Below are 22,292 nucleotides of genomic sequence, written 5' to 3'. Positions count from 1 at the left end.
CAGCGGCGACGCCATTTGCTGCGGCTGAACGTGAGCGCCGGCCGATCTCGGAAGAACTCGGTCGCGAGACTCTCCCGCGCACGCGACCCGGCCTCTTTTGCCTACTTGGTACCGCGCGGTGCCACGCGTCGCCCCTGGGGCCCCTCGGAGGAGTCGCCGCTGCCGCCGCCGCCACCACCACCCCCAGGATAGGAGTCGGAAACGCCGGGAGGCTTCCGTCACCGCCATGCCCAAGAATAAAGGTAATGCTGCCCGGACTCCGGGACCACGACTCCGCTCGATCGGGTCTCTCCGGCCCTGCCCGCGGCCTCCGGGTTACCCAGGCCGCAGTGACCTTCCATTCCGCTGTGCCCGCACACGGCTGCAGGATACGCTCGCGGTTTGGGGCTTGGGAGAGGAGCTGGGAAGTTAGTACTGTCTTCCAGTTTGGTCACATTGGGGTGGAGCCGACGCCATTTTTGTAGGGCCTCCTGCGGGAGAATGTGGGCTTTTGCTCCCGATTCGCGCCAGACTGACCGCGGCGCGTTATGGACCTGTGGGGGAGACCCTCTTGAGGCGGCCCGGGTTTCGCAAATGAGTGCCTTTGGCTTCCTGGGCAAAGAGTTAAGCCCTGAAAGCAGTTCTTAACTTGAAAAAGGTAATGCCTGCTTTAGTGACCAGGTACTCCTGTATGGGTTTCTTCATGGACAGTTGTTGAGTATTGTTGAGACTGCTCCCTCTCCCTTGTGAACAGTGGACGAAACCTTGATGTATATTTACTTATTTAAGGTTCATTTCTAGATTTACTCTTTCCCATCCTTTACGGGATTTAACTTTTTTTTTTTTTATGGAACACTTGTTTCATATTTTCCCAAGTTTTCTACTTTTGCCTCATATCTTGTATGTAAGTGGTGGGAGTAAAGACCTTTTAATTTTTTTAAGTTCCCTCCATTTTGAGGCTCAAAGTCCACAAATTCTTCGTCTCGGAGATAAATTTATTTGGAATTTCCAAAATGGAAAGTCTAATTTACCTGAAAGCAGAGGAGTTCTAAAGTAATTACCCTTTTTTACACTTAAGGGGATTTCTATCTTTTAAGTATTTTTATAATCTCTCAAGGAAATTGTATCTTTATAAATATTTTTCAAGGTAATTGTGTCAATAGAAACAGGGAAACATTGTATTTCCTTCAGGAGAGGAGCATATTACACAACCCACAGGAAGTTTCGTTTGGTTATTCATCCTTGAGACCCCTGCCCTAATCCAGGCTTACTTCTGTTCTCTTTGTAGCTGTCACTACTCATTTTATCCGGTGGGGTACTTGGTTGAGGTTCTTTGCAAGATTTGGTGCCGTTCCCTTAGGGCATTCCCCTGTCCTCAGAAATCTAACTTGCCGGTCCTTTTTGTAGCATTTTATTGCTGATTATTCTGGGTAAAACAGAGTTCTAAAAGTTTTCTTGTAACCTGTCCAATCCTTTATTCCTAAGTATCTTATTCTCACCTTTATTTCTAGTGATGAAATTTCCAATTCCCTCACTAAACTCTAAGCTCTAATGGGCAATAATGCTATCTGTCTTAATCACATTGAATTACTAGCATTTGACACTTAGTAGATGCTCAATAAATATTTGTTGGATTAAGTCATCTTCCTTTTGGTTGACTCCACTCTCAGATGAATAATAGGTACCCTTTGGTTTCCAGGAAACAGGACTTCTATGTTAAATCACATCTAGTTCACTAGCCTCTCTTAAGGTTCTATTCCCCTGACATGGCAGTAAAACAGAGAGAGGAGTGATAAGGGCATGGTTAATTCTGGTAAATTGGCAAGCAGTGAATCGTTCTTCTATAAATAATATTTGAAGCATACAAAAAATATAGATAATACAATGAACACCTGGGAGTCTATCACTCTGAACTTGAAAATTAAAACACAGAATCATCTAAAGCCCTTTGTGCCCCCCTCTTCAATCCCCTTTCCCGTGTCTTCCTCTGTTTTTGGAGGTAGTCATCATTCTGAATTTGTCGGTTATCATTTCAGTACTTGTAAAATCAATCTGTTATGTTAGTGCTTTCCATGACCCCTGGATTTTACGAGATGAGGTTTACTAATGTAGAATTAAATTCATGTTTGTTGTTTTTCTTCATTGGAAAAGCCAGAAGCCCTGTGAATATAATTTTAGTGATGGTTTCACAAAGATATAAATTGCCACAAACTGTGCGTTGAATGACTTTTGCTTTGGACTGATTCTTACCAGCGTATGTCCTCTGGAATCCTCTAGATATTTTTAGCTTATTACCTCAGGAAAAAGAGTATCTTTTGGTCAACTCAAGAAGACTGGGGTAAGGTGCTCCCACACTTAAGAGGAAATTACTGCCTTTACTTTTAAAATTGCCACTCCTTTGGGAATGTATGGACTACTCTTGATTGATTCAAAGATTGCCCAAGTCAGCTATATAACTCAGTAAATAAAGTTGGTAGGATCCTTGCCCTAATGGAACTTTCACTCTGGTTTGAAGATCTGGCATGAATGGCATGGAGCAGAAATACTTTCTCTGGGAAATTCGTTTTGGTGTCCCCTAGGAATGCCTCACTTACTGAACTCTAAGGACTTCTGTGTGGGTCAGGAAATTATAGAGGCCCATCTGACAATAGTACAGAACATTGTGAGACTGCCCCCAGGACAGATAAGATGTACTTGATTCTAGAAGTTATGTGTCTGACTTTGCAGTGGCCTGGTGCACACTCTTTATTCTGTTTGGGCTTTGAACCTTTTGCTGCTTCCAGGTTCTTCCCATGAGTTCTTTAATATCACTATCACTTACAGCCTTCCACATTTTGAAAACGGGCACCAGTGTGGTTTTAGGTTCTGGAATGGGAACAGAACGCTGTAGAGAGATACCCTAATGTGAGGGCCATGAACAACAACAACAACAAAGATTAGGTTTGAATCTGTTCACCCCCGCACACTGAAATATGTAAAGTAAGTTAGTTAATTCTCTGAGCTTCAGTGAACTCCCTGGTAACCTGGGGATAAATGACCTATTACTTCATAGGGTGACTGTGACAAGTAAATGGGTGGCTTTATTGCATAGTGGCTAAGAGTATAGTGAACTGGGGTGGTGTCTTACTGCTCACTTCAAATCCCAGATCTCACGTTTTATGATATAGCCTTGGATAAGTCACTTAACCTTTCAAAGACTATTATCTCTTGGGAAATGAAGACAAAATAGTACCTATCTCATAGGCATAGGCTTGTTAAGGGTGAGTTACTGGGACAGTGAGAAGTCTCCTTGGATTAAAGCATCAGATAGCGGAAGGTAGATTGTGTGTTCATAGGATGAGAGAGATATATTCTTTAAAGCGGTTATGTTGCCGCTAACAGAAACAAGGGTGTTGATTTAGGACCAACTTTGTTAAAAAAAAAAAAAAAAGTTTTGAATAAAATTGAGCTTGAGAGGACAGAGGACAGTATTCACTGGAGCCATTAGAAATAGGAGACCCTTGTTTGGTTGAAATAGTGGGCTTAGATGTAAGACTACTAGCTTAGAAGGGATAGGTGAGAGAAAAATTAATTTCCTTAGAAAGTGGGTTAACAGAAGGTGGGAATTTGGAATTAATGACGCTCCAGAGGAACAGGCATAATGGGGAGGGGGTTGGCTGGTAAAAGTCAAGAATAGTGCAAGTGGCCCTTTAAAAATAAGAAAAAAGGGGCACCTGGATGGCTCAGTTGGTTAACTGACTGCCTTCTGCTCAGGTCATGATCCTGGAGCCCCGGGATGGAGCCCCGCATTGGGCTCCCTGCTCGGTGGGGAGTCTGCTTCTCCCACTGTCCTCTCTCCTCTCATGCTCTCACTCGCTCATTCTCTCTCTCTCTCTCTCTCAAATAAAATCTTTAAAGAAAAGTCAGAAAAACAGGAGTTGGGAAATGATCATTAGAGTCATTTAAAGTGAAAAACAAGGGGAGGTGGAGAATTTGTTTTTTAAGGACACCAGTAGATCAAATTCTAGAATCCTAAATGGTAGAAGGAATGTAGAGGTATTTGGATCTACTGTTTTAACTCCTTCATTTTACATAGTCTGTAACTGAGATCCTGGGAGGTTTTTGTGAAAGTTCCTTTTATCCTTCTCCCTCCCTCTACATCTGGTCATAATTCTCGTTTCCATCTCAGAAATATTCCTCCTGTTTATCTCTTTTCTTCATGGCTAGTCTAGGTCTGTTGCATGGTAAGATTTTTGTTGAAGTATATATTTTTTTTGGACAGTATTTACAATTCAAATTTCAAAAAGTATGAAAAGTGAAATCTCTTTCCTAAACATGTCCCATTGTAAACCAGTTCTCCTTCTCACAAGCAGTCATTGTTAACTTTTTTGTATATGCCTTTCCAGAGGTATTTTATGTATATATAAACAAATGTGAATATGCAGCTTTCTTTCTTTTGAGAGAGAATAGGCAGAAAAGCAGGGGTGGGGTGGGGCCGAGGGGGAGACTCTTAAGCAGGCTTCACGCTGCTGACACAGGACTGCTCAATGTCCGGACCCTGAGATCATGACCTGAGTTGAAATCAAAAGTCAGACTCTTAAGAGCCACCTGGGTACCCCTTCATTTTTCTTTTTTACACCGGTGATAGCTTCATACCCTTACTCACCTTGCTGTATTCATTTCTAAATGTACATAAAGAATTTTAAATAAATACAAAAGTAGACTATATAAGGAACCTTTAGGTACTCGCTTTCTGGCCCCAGACACAATCACTTCACATCTAAACTTGACCACCATCCACACCAAACCAGAATCCAGATTTGGGGGGCACCTACCTGAGTGGCTTAGTCAGTTAGGCTCAGGTCATGATCCCAGACTCCTGGGATTGAGCCCCACATTAAGCTCTCTGCTCAGCAGAGTCTTTGAAAAAGAAAAAACAAAAAAACAAACAGATTTGGTCTACACATTGCCACTGGTTGACAAATCTTTTAAGTCTCTTTTAAGAAATCTGTAGGGTGCCGCCGTGGCCCAGTTGGTTAAGTGTCTGCCTTCAACACAGGTCATGATCCCAGGGTCCTGGGATTGAGTCCCGCATCAGTCTCCCTGCTCAGTGGGGAGCCTGCTTCTCCCTCTCCCTCTGTCCCCACCCCTGCTTGTGTTCATTCTCTCTCTCATGCTTTCTCTTCCAAATAAGTAATCTTAAAAAAAAAAAAAAAAAAAAAAGAAATCTCTAAGTTCCCCATCCATCTGGTCTTTTGCCCCCTCATAGTGTATCTATTGAAGAAAACAAATTGTCTTGTTGAATCACCCCCACAGTCAAGATTTTGCTGATTGCATCTGGTTTGCACATTGCTTTTTATTGTTTTTTTTCCTGCATCCCACTATTTATTATTATTGTTAACATATTATGTATTGCTGCTTTCAGAGGTAGAGGTCAGTGATTGATCAGCCTTACACAACACCCAGCACTCAACACAACACATACCCTCCGCAGTGTCCATTGCCCAGTCACCCCATCCCCCTTACCCCCCTCCTCTCTAGCAGCCCTTAGTTTGTTTCCTGAGATTGAGAGCCTCTTATGATTTGTTTCCCTCTCTGGTTTTGTCTTGTTTCATTTTTTTCCTCTCTTTCCCTATGCTCCTCTGCCTTGTTTTTCAAATTCCACATATCAGTGAGATCATATGATGATTGTCTTTCTCTGATTGGCTTATTTCATTTAGCATAATACCCTCTAGTTCCATCCACATTGTTGCAAATGGCAAGATTTCCCTTTTTGATGGCAGCATAGTATTCCTGTGTCTGTGTGTCTTCGGGGTAGATACCCAATAGTGCGATTGCTGGGTTGTAGGGTAGCTGCTTTTTATTGTTCGTTTTTTTTAATGGATTTTATTTGTTTTAATTTTTAATTTTTTAAATTTTATTATTTTATTCATTTATTTATTTTTTTTAAAGATTTTATTTATTTATTTGACAGACGGAGATCACAAGTAGGCGGAGAAGCAGGCGGGGGGGAGGGGAGAGCAGGCTCCCGCTGAGCAGAGAGCCCAATGCAGGGCTCAATCCCAGGACCCTGAGACCATGACCCGAGCCGAAGGCAGAGCCACCCAGGCACCCCTATTTTTTATTTTTTAAGATTTTATTAATTTGAAGAGAGCGTGCATGAGCTGGGTCAGGGGGCCCACTGTGGGGCTCTATCCCAGGACCTGGAGATCAAGACAGCCTAAGGCGTACTAACTCACTGAGCCACCCAGGCGCCCCTGGACTTTGTTTTTTAGATTAGTTACATTTGTAGGGAAATGAGTAGAAACTAGAATTCTCTTATTACCCCAGCATGTTGTTAACATCTTACATGAGCCAGTATAGATACATTATTACTAACAAGTCCATAGGTTACTTAAGGTTCATTCTTCATGCGTACATTGTGTGGGTTTTGACAAATGTATAATGACATGTATCCACCATTACAGTATCCTACAGAATAATAATATAACTGCCCTGAAAATCCTCTGTGTTCTACATATTCATTTGCCCTCTCCTCCCCAACTCATGGCAGCTACTGATTTTTTTTTTTTATACTATCTCTATAGTTTTGCCTTTTCCAAAATGTTGTATGGTTGGAGTCATACTATTCAGCCTTTATAGGTTCCTTCTTTCCCTAAACAGTTTGCATTTAAGATTCTTTAGTGTTTTTCAGGAACTCAGTAGCTCATTTCTTTTTATTGCTGAATAATATACTCTCCTGTGTCAAGCCACAGTTTATTCATGCACCTACTGAAGGACATCTTGGTTGCTTCCAAGTTCAGGAATTAGTGCCTTGTGTTTTTAACTTCAAATACTTTGCTCAGTGAATCTTTCTTACAGGTATAAGATAAAACTCTCAAATCAGCTGGAGTTGTTTTTCCCTCCACCACAAAATCAGTGTATCCCATTCCAGGAGCTATAACTTTACCCCCACCCCACACCCCAAGTCATCCTACTTGATTGAGCTCAGACTTTTCATGGGGAGGTCCAATAAAAGAGGGAGCTTATTTACTTGGAAATTTACTGGTAACCCATATATCTCCCACCCTGGCCCTTGTGGGCCACTGTAGGACAGTTCACTGAGAAGTGTGCTCAACCAAGTGGTCATTATGGTCCAGAAACTTCGATCATTGAACACAGATATTCTCAGGGATCTATATAATTCTATGTAATACTTTCTTTTAGTTTGTTGGTATTTTATGTGAGAAATAACCCAAAAGGAATTTCCCAAGAAGAGTAGGGAGGTGATGTGTTTGATATGACTGAAAATTGTGAACTTAATATGAGTGTGTGACCACATTAGGTGAATTTTTAAGTTTAAATGATTTTTTAAAGGCATGTTGAGTCATTTATTTCTTTAATACTGTTGTGCAGATAATTAACATCTTTTTTTTTTTCTTTAAAACCATCAGGTAAAGGAGGTAAAAATAGACGCAGAGGTAAGAATGAGAATGAATCTGAAAAAAGAGAGCTGGTGTTCAAAGAAGATGGACAAGGTAAGCGTTTCTGTGAATTTTTTTTTTAAGTAATAGTTTTTTTTAACATGGAATTTCAATGTCAAAACATGAAAGGTTAGAACTATTCATAACCCTGAGTGATTACATCCTGTGCCCCTCTTTGCCCTTCTCTGTTCCTCAGCCCTCCACACCTCTCTAGAGTGCCTCTAATCATTCCCTGGTGTCCTGTGTGCAATGAGGATTGGAGGCGTTTCTGTAAATGTCTGGGTTTCATTGTTTTGCATGAACACTCATAATTAAGAATGAATTATACAGTTCAGAGAGAACTAAGCCTCAAAAGCTGAGGTTAACAGTTGGCATGATTTAGTAGACCTTTTTTGCTAGGAAATGGTGCTACATAGCAATTTCATTAGACTGGATTTTTGAGGGATGAATTAGAGGCCTTTTCCACACTTCTCCAGTGCCATTAGCATATAATTTCAGGACATAGAATAGAGTGAAACTGAACAATTGACTTTTCTAAACGAAGGTGCATAACACTAGTTTCCCATATTTTTGAGCAATTTCAAACCTTTGGAAAAGTTGCAGTGTTCATACAATGAACTCCCTTAAACCCTTCACACATTTGTGTGTGTGTGTGTTTCTTGAACAATTTTTTTTTTTTTTAAGATTCTATTTATTTGACAGAGAGAGATCACATAGGCAGAGAGGCAGGCAGAGAGAGAGGGGTAAGCAGGCTCCCTTCTGAGCAGAGAGCCTGACGCGGGGCTCGATCCCAGGACCTTGAGATTATGACCTGAGCTGAAAGCAGAGGCTTAACCCACTGAGCCACCCAGGCGCCCCTCTTAAACGATTTTCAGGCTTGTTACAGACATGATACTTTTTTACCTTACCTGCTGCATTATGTTTCTTAAGAAGAATATTCTTTTTTTTTTTTTTTTTTAAAGATTTTATTTATTTTTTTGAGAGAGAGACAGTGAGAGACAACATGAGCGAGGAGAAGGTCAGAGGGAGACACAGACTCCCCATGGAGCTGGGAGCCTGATGCGGGACTCGATCCCGGGACTCCAGGATCATGACCTGAGCTGAAGGCAGTCGCTTAACTAACTGAGCCACCCAGGCGCCCAAGAAGAATATTCTCTTATATAATCACAATAGAATTATCATACTCAGATAATTTAACATGAATATATTATATACCTAGCATATAATCTATTTTTGAAATTTTCCAGTTATCCTAGTACCTCCCGGCATATTTTAACAAAGAACCTTTTTTGATTGTCTTTTTGTAAGAACTTTGGTGGATTTTGTTCATGGCTATGTGTATATAAGCCACTAAAAATGAGGCATGTTTTGTGGCTAAAAGACCTTTTTGTTTCTTAGCCGTAGTTAGGCCTGCCTCCATTAGCTGTTGACTTCATTATGACCACCACTACTTTTTTCATGTTTTTTTCCCCTCACTTTGGAAGAGAGGCTGCCTTTGAATTGACCCACCATGTTGAGGCTCTAGGTGCAGTATAGTCTGAGCAATCACTTCAGCATGTTAACTCCATGGTTGAGCCTTTCAAAGTTGGGTCTCAGTGTACTTACAGACCTGTGGGTATTCTCTGTGGGTCAGTCTTATGTACAACTTGAGTAAGCTAAAGCTTACTCCAGTCTTCTGTCATTTAATGACAAGAGAAGCACAGACAGGCCCACGTGCAAGCTAATGCTCATCATCTTAGTTTTCCAAATGTCAATAAAACCAGGGGGCTTCTTGGGTTTCCTTTTGGAAGGGTTTTGTTTAAAAGTTTGGCATTTTGCCTGAGAACATCTTTCTGGCTTTACAAAAACTTTGAATGATGACTTATAATAAAGACATTGGCGCACCAGGGTGGCTCAGTCGGTTAAGCATCTGCCTTTGGCTCAGGTCACAGTCCCAGGGTCCTGGGAACGAGACCCGCATCAGGCACCCTGCTCACCTGGGAGCCTGCTTCTCTCTGTCCCTCCCCCACTCATGCTCGCTCGCTCGCTCTCTCACTTTCTTGTGCTTGTTCTCTCTCTCTCAAATAAAAAAAGAATCTTTAAAAAAAAAACAGCTAACATTAAGCTACTTGTATTTGCCAAATTGTTGAAATTAGCCTTTATAAGATCTGAGGGAAAGGAGATCCAAATTTGGGAGACATTCCAAATGAGAGAGATCGAAGAGATATAATATGCATTTTGGGACATGCCACCTTGGTCTCCAAAAGTAAAGCCTGCAGTTACGAAGACAGTAGTCATTCTGTTTACTCAAAATGAATAGATGTAATTAAAGCATTTCTGATAAGAGATAGCTTGTTATAGAAAGGACATTATGGAGTCTAGATTCTGGTTCTACCAGTAACTAGCTTAGTGTTTATTACTCCCTAGTCTTTATTTTACTACACATATTTATTCCTAACCACTATACCTATGTGTTCTAGTCTATTTTGTTTCATTTTCGGTTTATTTATTTATCTTAGAGCAAGGAGGAGGGGCAGGGGGAGAGGGAGGGAGAATCTGAAGCTGACTCTGGGCTGACATTGGACTGTGAGGCGGGGCTTGATCCCAGAACCCTGAGATCATGACCCGAACCAAAACCAAGAGTTTGACTGCAACACCCAGGTGCCCCTGTTCTAGTCAATTTTTTTTTTTAAGATTTACCTATTCGCTTAGGGAGAGAGGGAGAGTGGGGAAAGACAGAGAGAGGGAGAGTGGGGAAAGACAGAGAGAGGGAGAGAGAAACTCCAGCAGACTCCTTGCTGAGCTCAGAGCCCAACACGGGGCTTGATCTCAAGACCCTGAGACCATAACCTGAGCTAAAACCGAGAGTCGGATGCTTAATGGACCGTGCCCCCCTGGTGCCCCAGTTCTAGTCAGTTTTGTGTGGATTTTTAAGTTGCTGTTCTGAAAAGTTGAACAGTATCCTATACACTTTTGTTTTCCCTCCCCCAGAGTATGCTCAAGTAATCAAAATGTTGGGAAATGGACGATTAGAAGCGATGTGTTTTGATGGTGTAAAGAGGTTATGTCACATCAGAGGGAAATTGAGAAAAAAGGTAGGTGTGGAAATTTGTTTTACTTTAAAATTGTGATTAAGGGGGAAGATGGCTCCATAGTTTTTATGGGTCAGGTACCTCATTTTTGGAAGTTCCCCAAAGATTACAGTAGAAGAGTGATTTATTACCTGTGATAAAACAGCCAACTCCTTGATGGTAATTTTTTATGGATTCCATTTAAAGACACATTTGCATCACCTATTTTTTTCTGCTCAAAGTGTTTAACCGGAATCTAATAATGAATAAACAGTCAACAAATCCACATTGAGAGAAACCCACAAAACAAATGGCCTGGCTCTTAATACAATGTTAATGACCTTAAAGGGGTGGGGAACTATTCTAATTGAATGGAGATCAAAGAGACCTAATGGTTAAATGGGGTATGTGGCCCATGTTTGGATTCTGGTTTCAGGGTGGGGGAAATAGTTGTAAAGAGTGTTACGAAAATTTGAATAGGAATTACAGTTAGTGTTATGGTGATACTAAATTTCTTCAATGGGCTGCCTTGGAAGGAATGATTAATATCCCATCATAGTGGGCTTTGAGGCAGATGTATTAATCAAGTTGGGTAAAGGTCCCTCAAACTCTGATTTTATATGGTTATTATTTAATCTCGTTACCAAACTATAAAGGGGTTTTGCCAGCTTCTTGTTATGTGGGTTGGTGAAATGAAGAGAGGGAAGGCGATAAAAGTACATTTCTAACTTTGTATTCTCACATGTAATGGATGGATAACTAACCACTTGGAGTAATTCACTATTAAAAATTCCTTAATTTCTAATCTAGTCATTATTCTTCTGGAATTAATAAACAGGCAGTTAAATAAGATTTTAACACCCCAAATTATAGAAGATTTGAAACATCTCAGCTGCTTACTGTAGTATTTTTTTCCTATTCTAAATATGGGTAATTTACCCACAAGTGGGTGAACAGTGTTTTATGGAAAGACTGACTCAGTGTTGCTTTGGTTCTTTATTTTTAAATATGACATGCAGTGACTTTTCTTTCATAGGTTTGGATAAATACTTCAGACATTATATTGGTTGGTCTCCGAGACTACCAGGTAAAAATATATATATATGTATATATTTTTTTCTCATTTGTTCACTTGGTTGAATTTTGTGAGCCATTAGTGCTTAGAACTTCAGTCATGACTGTATTTGACCAGTTCCACCCCAGCATGCTGCTCACCATTGTGTCAACAAACATTTTATAAGGGCCAGTTACGTTTTTTTAGGTATTATGCTGGATACCCTAGGCATCATGGTTCCCAAGTGGCCATTTTGTGGAGTCCATGTTTTCACTATGGAAAAAATAACAGGCAGCGTGAATTTTTCATAAAGTTAAATGGTCTTTTTTTTTTTTTTTTTTTTTTACCTTTTTTGATATTTAAAAAGTTCCCTTGTTTGGAATGAGTGATGTTAGTGGTGGTTTTGTTTGTGTTCTTATTTGTTAAAATAAAAATTTAATCTTATGGTGGACCTCCTGTGGCAATTTTTCTTTTCTTTTTATTTCATACTTGTTGAAATAAAAATCTGGGAACTGTTACTGTAGTGGATACACCTGAATGAGCCAAGCTCCCATCCCAAAATGCTTATGGCCTGGTAGTGAAAAGAGTGAGACAGGCACACAAGTAACTGTGGTAGAAACCATGATAGAAGTATGTGATCTAAATTTGAATGAGCACCCAGAGGAAAAAATGGTAGTTACCCTTCATAATCTCAACTTGAAGACTACTCATTGTGAGTCTCTGTAGGCCATTTGGTTTCTCCCTGTTGGAACTCATCACCATATATTTAATCACATTGTGAGTGATGTTTCTGTTTTTATAGCCTTGATCCTACCTTGATTTTTTAAAATATATGTTCCAGAATAAAGAATTAAAATCTTTACTTTAAATGATTGGTTCTCAACCATGAGTGAATTTTTTCCTCCAGGGGGCCATTTGGCAGTGTCTGGAGACATTTCTGGTTGTCACAACTGGGGGAGGTAGTGTCGCTGTCATGTAATGGATAGTGACGAGGGGTGGTGCCAAATATCCTACATTGCAAAGGACAGTCCCTACAACAAGGAATTGCCCAGCCCAAAATGTGAATAATGCTGAGGTACAAAAAAGCCTGCTTTAATTAATATCATTTTGGGATGCCTGGGTGGCTCAGTCGGTTAAGCGTCCAACTCTTGATTTCCTCTCAGGTCACAGTTGCACCCTGCCTTGGGCTCCTTGCTGGGTGTGGAGCCAGCTTAAGATTCTCACTCTCCTCCCGTTGGCCCCCTCCCCTGCAAGTGTGCACTGTCTCTCTAACAAAACAAAATACCATTCTAATGTCCGGTTTCTTCTCTTGATCTTAAAAATAACCCCAGAAGTAGGAAGAATAGTTCTCTGTTTGATGGATAAGGAAACCCAAGATATGAAAACATGTACAATTCCGACTATAAAATGACAGCCAAGACCAACTTTTTCTGATTCTTAATCTTCCACAAACCACCTTCTCTACCCCTGCCACTTAAAGGGTGGTCCAGGGACCAGTGGCATCACTGGCTTTTAGGAACTTGTCAGAGATAATAGGTTTTTGGATCCCACTCCAGTCCTCCTGAATTGGAATATGCGTTTTAGCAATTTACCTTTGAACTTCTATAAACATCACAGTTCAAGAAGGACTGGTTTGAATCACACTGCCTTTGCATAACTGATCCTCTTTGAAGCCCTTCTGTCCTGCTTTTAGGTCCAAAGAACTTCTTGAAGTTGAAACAATCAGCTTCAACACTTTTTTTCCTTCCTTAACTGAGTGGGATTCTTTTCAAATGGGAAAGTGTGAACATTCTATGGCAGTAGTTTTCAGTGGGACATTTGCATCAGAAACACTTAAAAGGGCTTTTAAAAATACAAATTCATTAACTTCACTCTGCCTCTACTGATCTAGCTCCAGGAAATATAAAGGCTCCATTGGAGATTTCATTCGGTTCGTATTCTAAGAACCACTGATTCATGGAAAGGCATATTAATTTCCTTAGGTCATTACACATTACACATTTTTTTAGTTTGTTTAATCAACCTGTAAATTATGGTCCCAGGGAATTTTTGTATTTCAAAAGACTTCTAATCAAAGGATAATAGTAAACACTTAAAAGATTGGGTTTGGGGGTGCCTGGGTGGCTCAGTGGGTTAAGCCTCTGCCTTCTGCTCAGGTCATGATCTCAGGGTCTTGGGATCAAGCCCCGCATCGGGCTCTCTGCTCAGCAGTGAGCCTGCTTCCTCCTCTCTCTGCCTGCCTCTCTGCCTACTTGTGATCTCTCTCTCTCTCTCAAATAAATAAATAAAATCTTAAAAAAAAAAAAAAAAAAAGATTGGGTTTGCACAGTTCTTCCCTTTTTAAAGTGAGATCTGTAAATATCTCCCTTAAGCTTGTTGATCACTACTCATTTATGCATGTAAGTAGCTTTATACTATATAATCCTGAAGATGTTTTTTAGAAGGTAGGAGAAAACTTTATTTTTTAAAAATTTTGTTTCTGGGGTGCCTGGGTGGTCAGTGGGTTAAGCCTCTGCCTTCTGCTCAGGTCATGATCTCAGTCAGGGTTCTGGGATCGAGCTCCTCATCTGACTCCCTGCTCAGCAGGAAGTCTGCTTCCCCCTCTCCCTCTGCCTGCCTCTTTGCCTACTTGTGATCTCTTCCTCTCTGTCAAATAAGTAAATAAAATCTTTTAAAAAGTTTTTTTTTTTTTGATACTTTTTTTTTTTTATCATTTATTTGAGAGAGCGAGAGCACAAGCAGGGTTAGAGGCAGAAGGGGAGGAAGAGGAACAGACTCCCTGCTGAGCAGGAAGCCAGATGCAGGGGCCCCATCCCAAGACCCTGAGATCATGACCTAAGCTGAAGTCAGATACTTAACGGACTGAGCCACCCAGGTGCCCCTAATACTTATTTTTTTTTAAATTTTAATTCCAGTATAATTAACAATACAGTCATTCAGCATTTCCATATGTCATCCAGTGCTTATGACAACAAGCGCACTAGGTAGGAGAAAACTTTAAAATGTGAAAAAAGGATTGTAACCACAGTGAGATTTAATTTTTTATCCAGTTTGAAAATAATTTGGGAAATAATATTTTGGCATAATCGGTTCTAAAAGTTACTTGTCTTTTTTAGGATAATAAAGCCGATGTAATTTTAAAATACAATGCAGATGAAGCTAGAAGTCTGAAGGCATATGGCGAGCTTCCAGAGCATGGTAATGTCTGAGTTACTTTATTAACCTGTCATATGGTGTTCGTACTTGGTTCGTACTTCACTTAGGTGAAGGAATTTTGGTAGAATTTTGCGTATTTACTTTTGTGCTTACATGGTTCGTTTTAAGTATGCCTGCTTCATAATACTGGATACCTTAAGAAAAAAGTAACTGGGATTCTGTCCTTAATAAATACTTTCTGGTGTGGAGTTATATTTTATACTTTGAACTTTTGCATAATACTAATCAGAGGATTACTTTTGTTTCAGTATTTATTTCAGTATTCACAATAATTTTCTCAAGAGATTGTCATTGTTCATCTACTTTAAATATGAAGCAGGGATAGTACTTAGGTACTGTTGTCAATTTTTATAAAGTCAGTTTTCAGTTCTTATCCTAGTATTAAAGGATCCTGTAGGATTTTTTAAAACCAATGTTGTCTCTCTGTTACCAATACAAAAGTTGTGTATTTTTTTTTTTAAGATTTTATTTATTTATTTCAGAGGGGGGGAGAGAGCAAGCATGAGTTGGGGGGCGGGGGAGAAGCAGGTTCCCTGCTGAGCATAGAGGCCAATGTGGGGATCCATCCCAGGACACTGGGATCATGACCTGAGCCAAAGGCAGATGCTTAACTGACTGAGCCACCCAGGCACCTCAAAAGTTACGCATTCAAAAAAAAAAAAAAAAAAATTACGCATTCATAGGTGGTAAACTTAAATAAGTCCTTCGTAACCTCACCAAAGGGGAAATGTACTTTACATACTATTTTGTAAGCCTAAGTATCTATTTCATTTGGTGTTTTTGTTTCATTTTGTTGTGTTTTTTCTTCGTTTGGGCTTTCTTGCATATTATTATGAAAACAATATAATTTTACTTAAGCCGAAAATCCTCCAAAATTATTTAACATTTCCAGTCTAGGAAATGCTAGTATATTGGGGAATGGAACCAGCACTTCCCAGTTCATTTTCATTGCTTAGGGATAATCATGATTTGACTCAAGTTTCTGATTGATGAGTCTGTCTGGTGATTGGTAGTTGTTAGCATGTGCTCTAACCAGTTTGAGGCATAGTTAGAAGTTGTAAAGGTTTCAGAATTTGTGTAACTAGAGCCTGCTTTACTAAAAATATCTTTATGAAATAAATACTTGGGACTATGTCAACCCAAAAAGCTTTTGGACCATGAAGGAAACCAACAAAACAAAGTGGCAACCTATTGAATGGGAGAAGATATTTGCAAATGATTTATCTAATAAATGGTTAATATCCAAAATATGTTTAAAAAAAAAAAAAAAAGCAAACACAAACCTCCTATAGCTTGGGGCACCTGGGTGATTAAGCGTCTTCTTTCAGGTCCTGGGATCAAGCCCTGCATACTGCTCCCTGCTCAGCAGGGGATTCTGCCTTTGCCCCTCCCCCTGCTCCTGCACATGTGCGTGTTCTCGCTCTCAAATAAATTAATCATTTTTTTTTTCTTTTACGATTTTATTTATTTGAGAGCGAAAGGGAGAGATACTGACTAAGCCACACAGGTACCCCTAAATAAAATCTTAAAAACAAGACAAAAAAAACTCCTACAACTGAATGCCTAAAAATCCTCCCAAATAATCCAATTAAAAATGGACAGAAGACCTGAATGGACACTTTACATAGAAGATGTAGAAATGGCCAATAGGCCTTGAAAGGATGCTTAGCATCACTAATCATCAGGGAAATGCAAATCACAACCACAGTGAGATGCCCCTCGTACCAGTCAGAATATCTAGTATCAAAAAGACAAGAAATAACAAGTGTTGGCGAAGATGGGGAGAAAAAGGAACCCTTGTGCACTGTTGGTAGGAATACAAACTGGTACAGCCATTGTGGAAAACAGTATGGAGGTTCCTCGAGAAGTTAAAAGTTCCTCAAAAAGTTAAACATAAAAATACCATTCGGTCCAGTAATTTCAGTACTGGATATATACACAAAGAAAATGAAAGCACTTATTTGAAAAAGTGTATGTACCCCTATGTTTATTGCAGCATTATTTACAATAGCCAAGATAACAGAAGCAACTCACATATCCACTGATAGATAAATGGATAAAGGATATGTGATTGATACACACATACAACTGAGTATTACTCAGACATAAAAGCAAGTGAAATCTTCCCATTTGTAGTAACATGAATAGACTTAAAGGGTATTATGCCAGGTGAAATAAATCAGACAAATACCATATGATATCACTTAGACTTACGGAATCTAAAAAAAAAAAACAAAAATACAAGAGAGAAAGGCTCGTAAATATAGAGAAGATATCCAGTGGTTGTTGGGGGGCGGGGAGGTGGGCGAAGTAGGTGAAGGGGATTAAGCGGTACAAACTACCAGTTCTAACATAAATCATGGGGATGAAAAGTACAGTATGGGGAATGTAGTTAATAATATTGTAGTAACTTTGGTGACATGGTAACTATGCTTATTCTCGTGAACATATTGTAGTGTATATAATTGTCAAAATCAACCATGTGCGCTTGAAATTTATATGTCAACTATACTTGAATCGGTATAACTTTGACTCATAAGAGTCTTTTTATACGTCAATATTTGATATTAGACCATTTTAATATTATCTTGGTTATATGAGTGTATTTGTTATTGTTTCTTTAGCTAAAATCAATGAAACTGATACATTTGGTCCTGGAGATGATGATGAAATTCAGTTCGATGACATTGGAGATGATGATGAAGACATCGATGATGTGAGTAGATGGATCTTATATTTTCCAACTTTTGTTTCTGAATTATCCACAGAGAAAACCAGCTTTTTCTCCTGTCTTCCTTTAAACTAAAAATGTTGAATACTTGAATTAGGGTATATTTCAAGACTTGTCCATGAATTAAAATACTCGGTATTATTTAGAAGATAACTAGTCAAACTGTTATACTTTGAGAATTCTTACAATCTTTTCAACATTTTTTCCAGAAAAGATCAGTATTTGCTTTGGTGATATAAATGCTAGGCATTGGAATCATAACTTGTTTAAAAGTATCTTAAGAGATAGCTGTGTCTGAATTTAGCAGAGAGTTGTAAGAAATAGAAGATCTTCTCGAAGAAACATGCCTTAATTGAAATACTGGTATATTAGAAGAATCTTTTTTAACTAGCTTGATATGGAACATTGGAATTACAACATTTTTTTAAATGTTTAGTTTTTTTTTTAGAGAGAGCACGTGCGGGGGAGACAGAGGGAGAGAGAGAATCTCAAGCAGACTCTGCCCTGAGCATGGAGCCCAGTGTGCGGGCTTCAATCCCGCAACCCTGAGATCATGAACTGAGCTGAAACCCAAGAGTCAGATGCTTGACCCACATGCCCCAGAAGGTCTCAGTTTTAACAAGGTTTTTAACATATGTTGTAATTCCAGGGGCCCCTGGGTGGCTCAGTCAGTTGAGCATCCAACTCTTGATTTCAGCTCAGAACATGATCTCAGGGTTGTGGGATCAAGCCCCCAGTTGGCCGCCACGCTCAGTTCTGCTTAAGACTCTCTCCCTCTCTCTCTGCCTCTCCTCCACATGTGTGACCTCTCTCTTTCTAAAATAAATCTTTAGAGACCTTTCGCCAATTATGTTACTTCATCTATTGAATATGCGTTGTTGGCAAACTCTTGGTTTGGTGTTGGTGTGTTTTAGGAAAATATATTTTTTTTCTGAAAGGTAAAGCAGTGATGCTCACAAGAATAAATGCCTTTTTTTTTTTTAAGATTATTTATTTATTAGAGAGAGAGAGAGAGAGATCACAAGCAGGCAGAGAGATAGAGGGTAGCAGGCTTCCTGCTGAGCAGAGAGCCGGATGTGGGGCTTGATCCCAGGACCCTGAGATCACGACCCGAGCAGAAGACAGAGGCTCAACCTACTGAGCCACCCAGGCGCCCCAGAAAAAATGCCCTTCTGCTGTTACAGTATTTAAGTGAAATTCATACTTAGTTTCTGGCAATATAAATTTATTAAATAATTGGGGTAGTATTATAAGTTACTCTTAACTCCAGTTTGGGCTCTTTTTCAACTCCTTAAAATAAAAATGTAGTTGAGAGCCCACCTATGTATATAAATCTAAAAATAATTATGCTAATGTTTGGTTTGATTCAAAGATGAAATTTCATTGTATCTGGGGTATCTTTTCCTGACTTAGACTGTGTGACGTGATTACCAGGGCCTTTCAAAAATACAAAGGCTGATCTGCGGGGAGTCTGAATTAGGCATCACAAGTGATACCCACTACCCAGGTTCTATAATTAATATTTTTTACCTGATTTATCATATATCTAACTATATCTTTATTCATCCATCAACCCATCTTATATTTTGATGCATCTTCAGACCATTTAGAATACTCAGGGTGAGTTAAGGATTTGAGTACATATCCTCTATGTGTATATGCATTTCTGAATTTTTACATAAATACGTCATTGTTTTTTTAATGTATCTCCCTTTAGAGACCCTGAGCCACAGAATTCTTGTGACTGACTTGTTAATGATACTTTGACAGTAGATTTATTGATTATATTCTGTGACCAGAACCTGACATGGAATTGTGTTGGAAATAAAGGGGCAATCCAGACATTTTTAGAGCTGGGGTAGGTCTCTTTTGGAAATAAGAACCAAATCAGAGAACACTTTTGAGTATGAATTTGAATTTGAATACACAGAGGTAATAGGTTGAGGATCTAAACAAGGTTAAGATTTTCTAAGAAAAAAACTGAATCTGTGCCAGTGATTCATTAGGGCTGGACCCAGTACGCTGGCAGGGAAAGAGATGGTGAAATATGGTGGATACCAAAGGAATTTGAGTTATCTTGAACATTAAGATAAAGCAAGGGTTGCTTTATCACCTGAGAACCCTACGTTTCCAAGACATTTCTTCAGATCATTTATAGGTAATACTAGTTGTTTCTAAAACCAGGTTGAGAGGAGAATTTGGTTACTGCCAGACCCCTCTCTTTCTCAGATAATACTCCTGTGTGTCTGCTTCCGTCCCAGAACAAAAAAAATCTCTTACCACTAACAAAAAAGGGAAGACGTACTAAACTTTATTAAGAATATTTTGCATGGGGGCGCCTGGGTGGCTCAGTGGGTTAAAGCCTCTGCCTTCGGCTCAGGTCATGATCCCAGAGTCCTGGGATCGAGCCCCGTCAGGCTGTCTGCTCAACAGGGAGCCTGCTCCCCCCGCCCCGTCTGCCTGCCTCTCTGCCTACTTGTGATCTCTGTCAAATAAATAAATAAAATCTTTAAAAAAAAAAAAAGAATATTTTGCATGGCATGACATTCTGAAGGAGGTTGTAAAGATTTACTGGCAACAAACCAATGGAGAAAAACCCAGTGTATAGAATTTCCTCTTCAAAGGTAGCCTTAGGGTGTGCAAGGCTCCCCTATGTGATGGACTGCTGAAAGGTAAGAATTATTTTGTTTGATCTGATGTTCTTTTCTCTTCCAGATCTAAATTGAATTCAACATTTTACATTCCAATTTCTCTGAGGATTGTTCCCACAATTTGGATTTTGGCTGTGACCTGTTAAAGAAGATTAAAATTTCATTAGCATGAATACAGTTTGTTAAAGCAGACTGATTTGTTTCTAAGGTATTTCTTTAAAAACTGGTAATGCTGAATTCTCTTAAGTGAAAAGTTAAGCCCCCTTTGTTCTTTTGATGTTTTGGAGCTTATGGGTAAAAGACCACATCTACTATTTTTAAAAAGTGGGGGGAAATGCATTACTCCTTTTCCTACTTTGGCTGCTTCCCATAAGTAAATGAATCTTTTGAATAAACCATTTGCCCTACACTCATGGATTATGATTAAGCCCTAACTTTGACTAGCCTGTCAACTGTACAGTGACTTTCTGTATATTCCAGTTATTTCGATGTTCCCTTGAGATTTTGATACAATTTAAAGGAAGCAGAACTCTGCATTTGAAGTAAAAAATGATTAGGTCAGTTTTTCATATTTAAGTAGCATGTGGCTATTTTTATACTAATTTTGATATCATGTACATTCTTTTCATGATCTTATTTTGCCACTATAAATGTATCAACAAAAAAGCATTTCCAAAATGCAGGTTTTAGAACCTAGGTTTTAATAGCAATTTTTAATTTGTAAGGTTAGTAGTTATAGGAATTGAACAGTAGGTGGCACCCAGTTATCCTGACATTGAAACGTTGCTATAGTTGTCAGTTTTTTTTTTTCTTACTGTGCATAGGAAATTTCCCAAACAAGAAGACTGTTTTTGATCATATGCATGTATGTAGAATATTTTTAAAGAACAAAAATATTGTTAAAAGTGTCATTCTATTTCAGACGTCATATACATATAAGCTGCAATTTTGAGTGGTTTATAAACTCTTGAATTATGTATAAATGAAAATTTAATTTCCTAACAACTGTACAATTTAAGCCTTTTTCAAACTATCCCTAAGCTGTAAAAAGAGAAGGGAATAACAATTTACTGAAAAGATGGTTTCTCATTTCTAAATGGAAGAAGTACTGCTGAGAAATAAAGACAGTGTCATGCTGCAGAGTATATTATACCCTTACTTTGTGTTTAGGATATATTTTATTGTGTGTAAAGATTTGTTTTGCTTATATTTTATTGGGAATTTGGATTTTTCCCTTATTCAGTTTTTGTTCTCAACTCGACCAAGATGAAATTAAGGGCGGGGCTATTTAGACCTCACTAGCCACATTGAAATCTTATGCAATGAAGAGTTCCATCATTAAGGTTGTGAAGCTTTTATTCTGCTGGTCTCCAGAGATGTTTTCAATGATGAAAAGTACTACAAAGGGAAATAAACCTTCATGTGGCTTCAAAAAATAAGCAAATCTTCTCTAATCTCATGTTTATTTGTAAGTGTGCAAACTGGAATCAGAATCTGAGGTACTATAAAACATTAAATCGGAGAACAGAAATGAGTAGACAGTTGGAATTCATGTTTCTTATTCTCTGGAGTTCTGAAGACTTACCTAGGTGGAATGCATCCGAGTCCATGGGCTGGTTTTTAAGACTTGTAAGAAACTAGCCTTGAAAAATCGACTTAGTGATTATCTTCATCAAAATCTAAACTTCCTAAGATATTTAGGCTTCTATATAAAAAGTGTTTTACTAAATTTGTGGTGTATATGTAGATCCTTTTCCTCTGTTGTTTTACCAAGAATGTTGTAACTCTGCGTCTGTGGTACAGTTCATGGTAGGGATGGTACAACTCACACATTACTTTGTCTCCTTACCTCCTCTAACAAATATGGTTCGTCCAAAGAGTCTGAAAATTACAAGTATGGCCCCCATTCATGTGGATATTAGTGACAGTTTTTTTCCTTGCCTATGTAGTAAGAGCTTAATCTAGTGCCATTGCATCCTGGAAAATCTCAAATCATAATGATTATAAAATGGTAAAGTTCTAGGTCATATGCAACACTCCTTGGAGGGATTGTTTTACTAACTTTAATGTGAAATTTGTATAGTTTCATTGATTACATTTCATATGAGAAATGGAAGTGGTCCTTAGTTGGTGTTTTTGTTTTGTTTTGTGTTTTTGGTGTGTGTATGT

At 39.0% G+C, this 22,292-nt stretch overlaps 1 protein-coding gene across 1 annotated transcript; it reads left to right on the top strand.

Annotated features, from left to right (window-relative positions):
- LOC111150429 (eukaryotic translation initiation factor 1A, X-linked) lies at nucleotides 1-21,281 on the top strand. Its single transcript, XM_022507888.1, has 7 exons — nucleotides 1-242; nucleotides 7,392-7,475; nucleotides 10,392-10,495; nucleotides 11,508-11,558; nucleotides 14,642-14,723; nucleotides 17,366-17,457; nucleotides 20,188-21,281. The coding sequence occupies exons 1-7, from the start codon at nucleotides 227-229 to the stop codon at nucleotides 20,191-20,193; spliced, it is 435 nt and encodes a 144-aa protein (XP_022363596.1). The 5' UTR covers nucleotides 1-226; the 3' UTR covers nucleotides 20,194-21,281.
- The last annotated feature ends 1,011 nt before the right edge of the window (nucleotides 21,282-22,292 follow it).

Source organism: Enhydra lutris, unplaced genomic scaffold, assembly GCF_002288905.1.
Source record: "Enhydra lutris kenyoni isolate GAN:26980312 unplaced genomic scaffold, ASM228890v2 scaffoldscaffold23, whole genome shotgun sequence".
NCBI classification, from domain to species: domain Eukaryota; kingdom Metazoa; phylum Chordata; class Mammalia; order Carnivora; family Mustelidae; genus Enhydra; species Enhydra lutris.
The sequence above is the reverse complement of the archived record's forward strand: the minus strand, read 5'-3'. Positions and strand labels throughout refer to the sequence as shown.

Bases quoted from the DNA above. Each gene is read 5' to 3' on its own strand.
- LOC111150429 (XM_022507888.1), top strand. The intron at 7,476-10,391 runs GTAAGCGTTTCT...TCCCTCCCCCAG, and splicing joins GTTCAAAGAAGATGGACAAG to AGTATGCTCAAGTAATCAAA. The intron at 10,496-11,507 runs GTAGGTGTGGAA...TTTCTTTCATAG, and splicing joins GAGGGAAATTGAGAAAAAAG to GTTTGGATAAATACTTCAGA.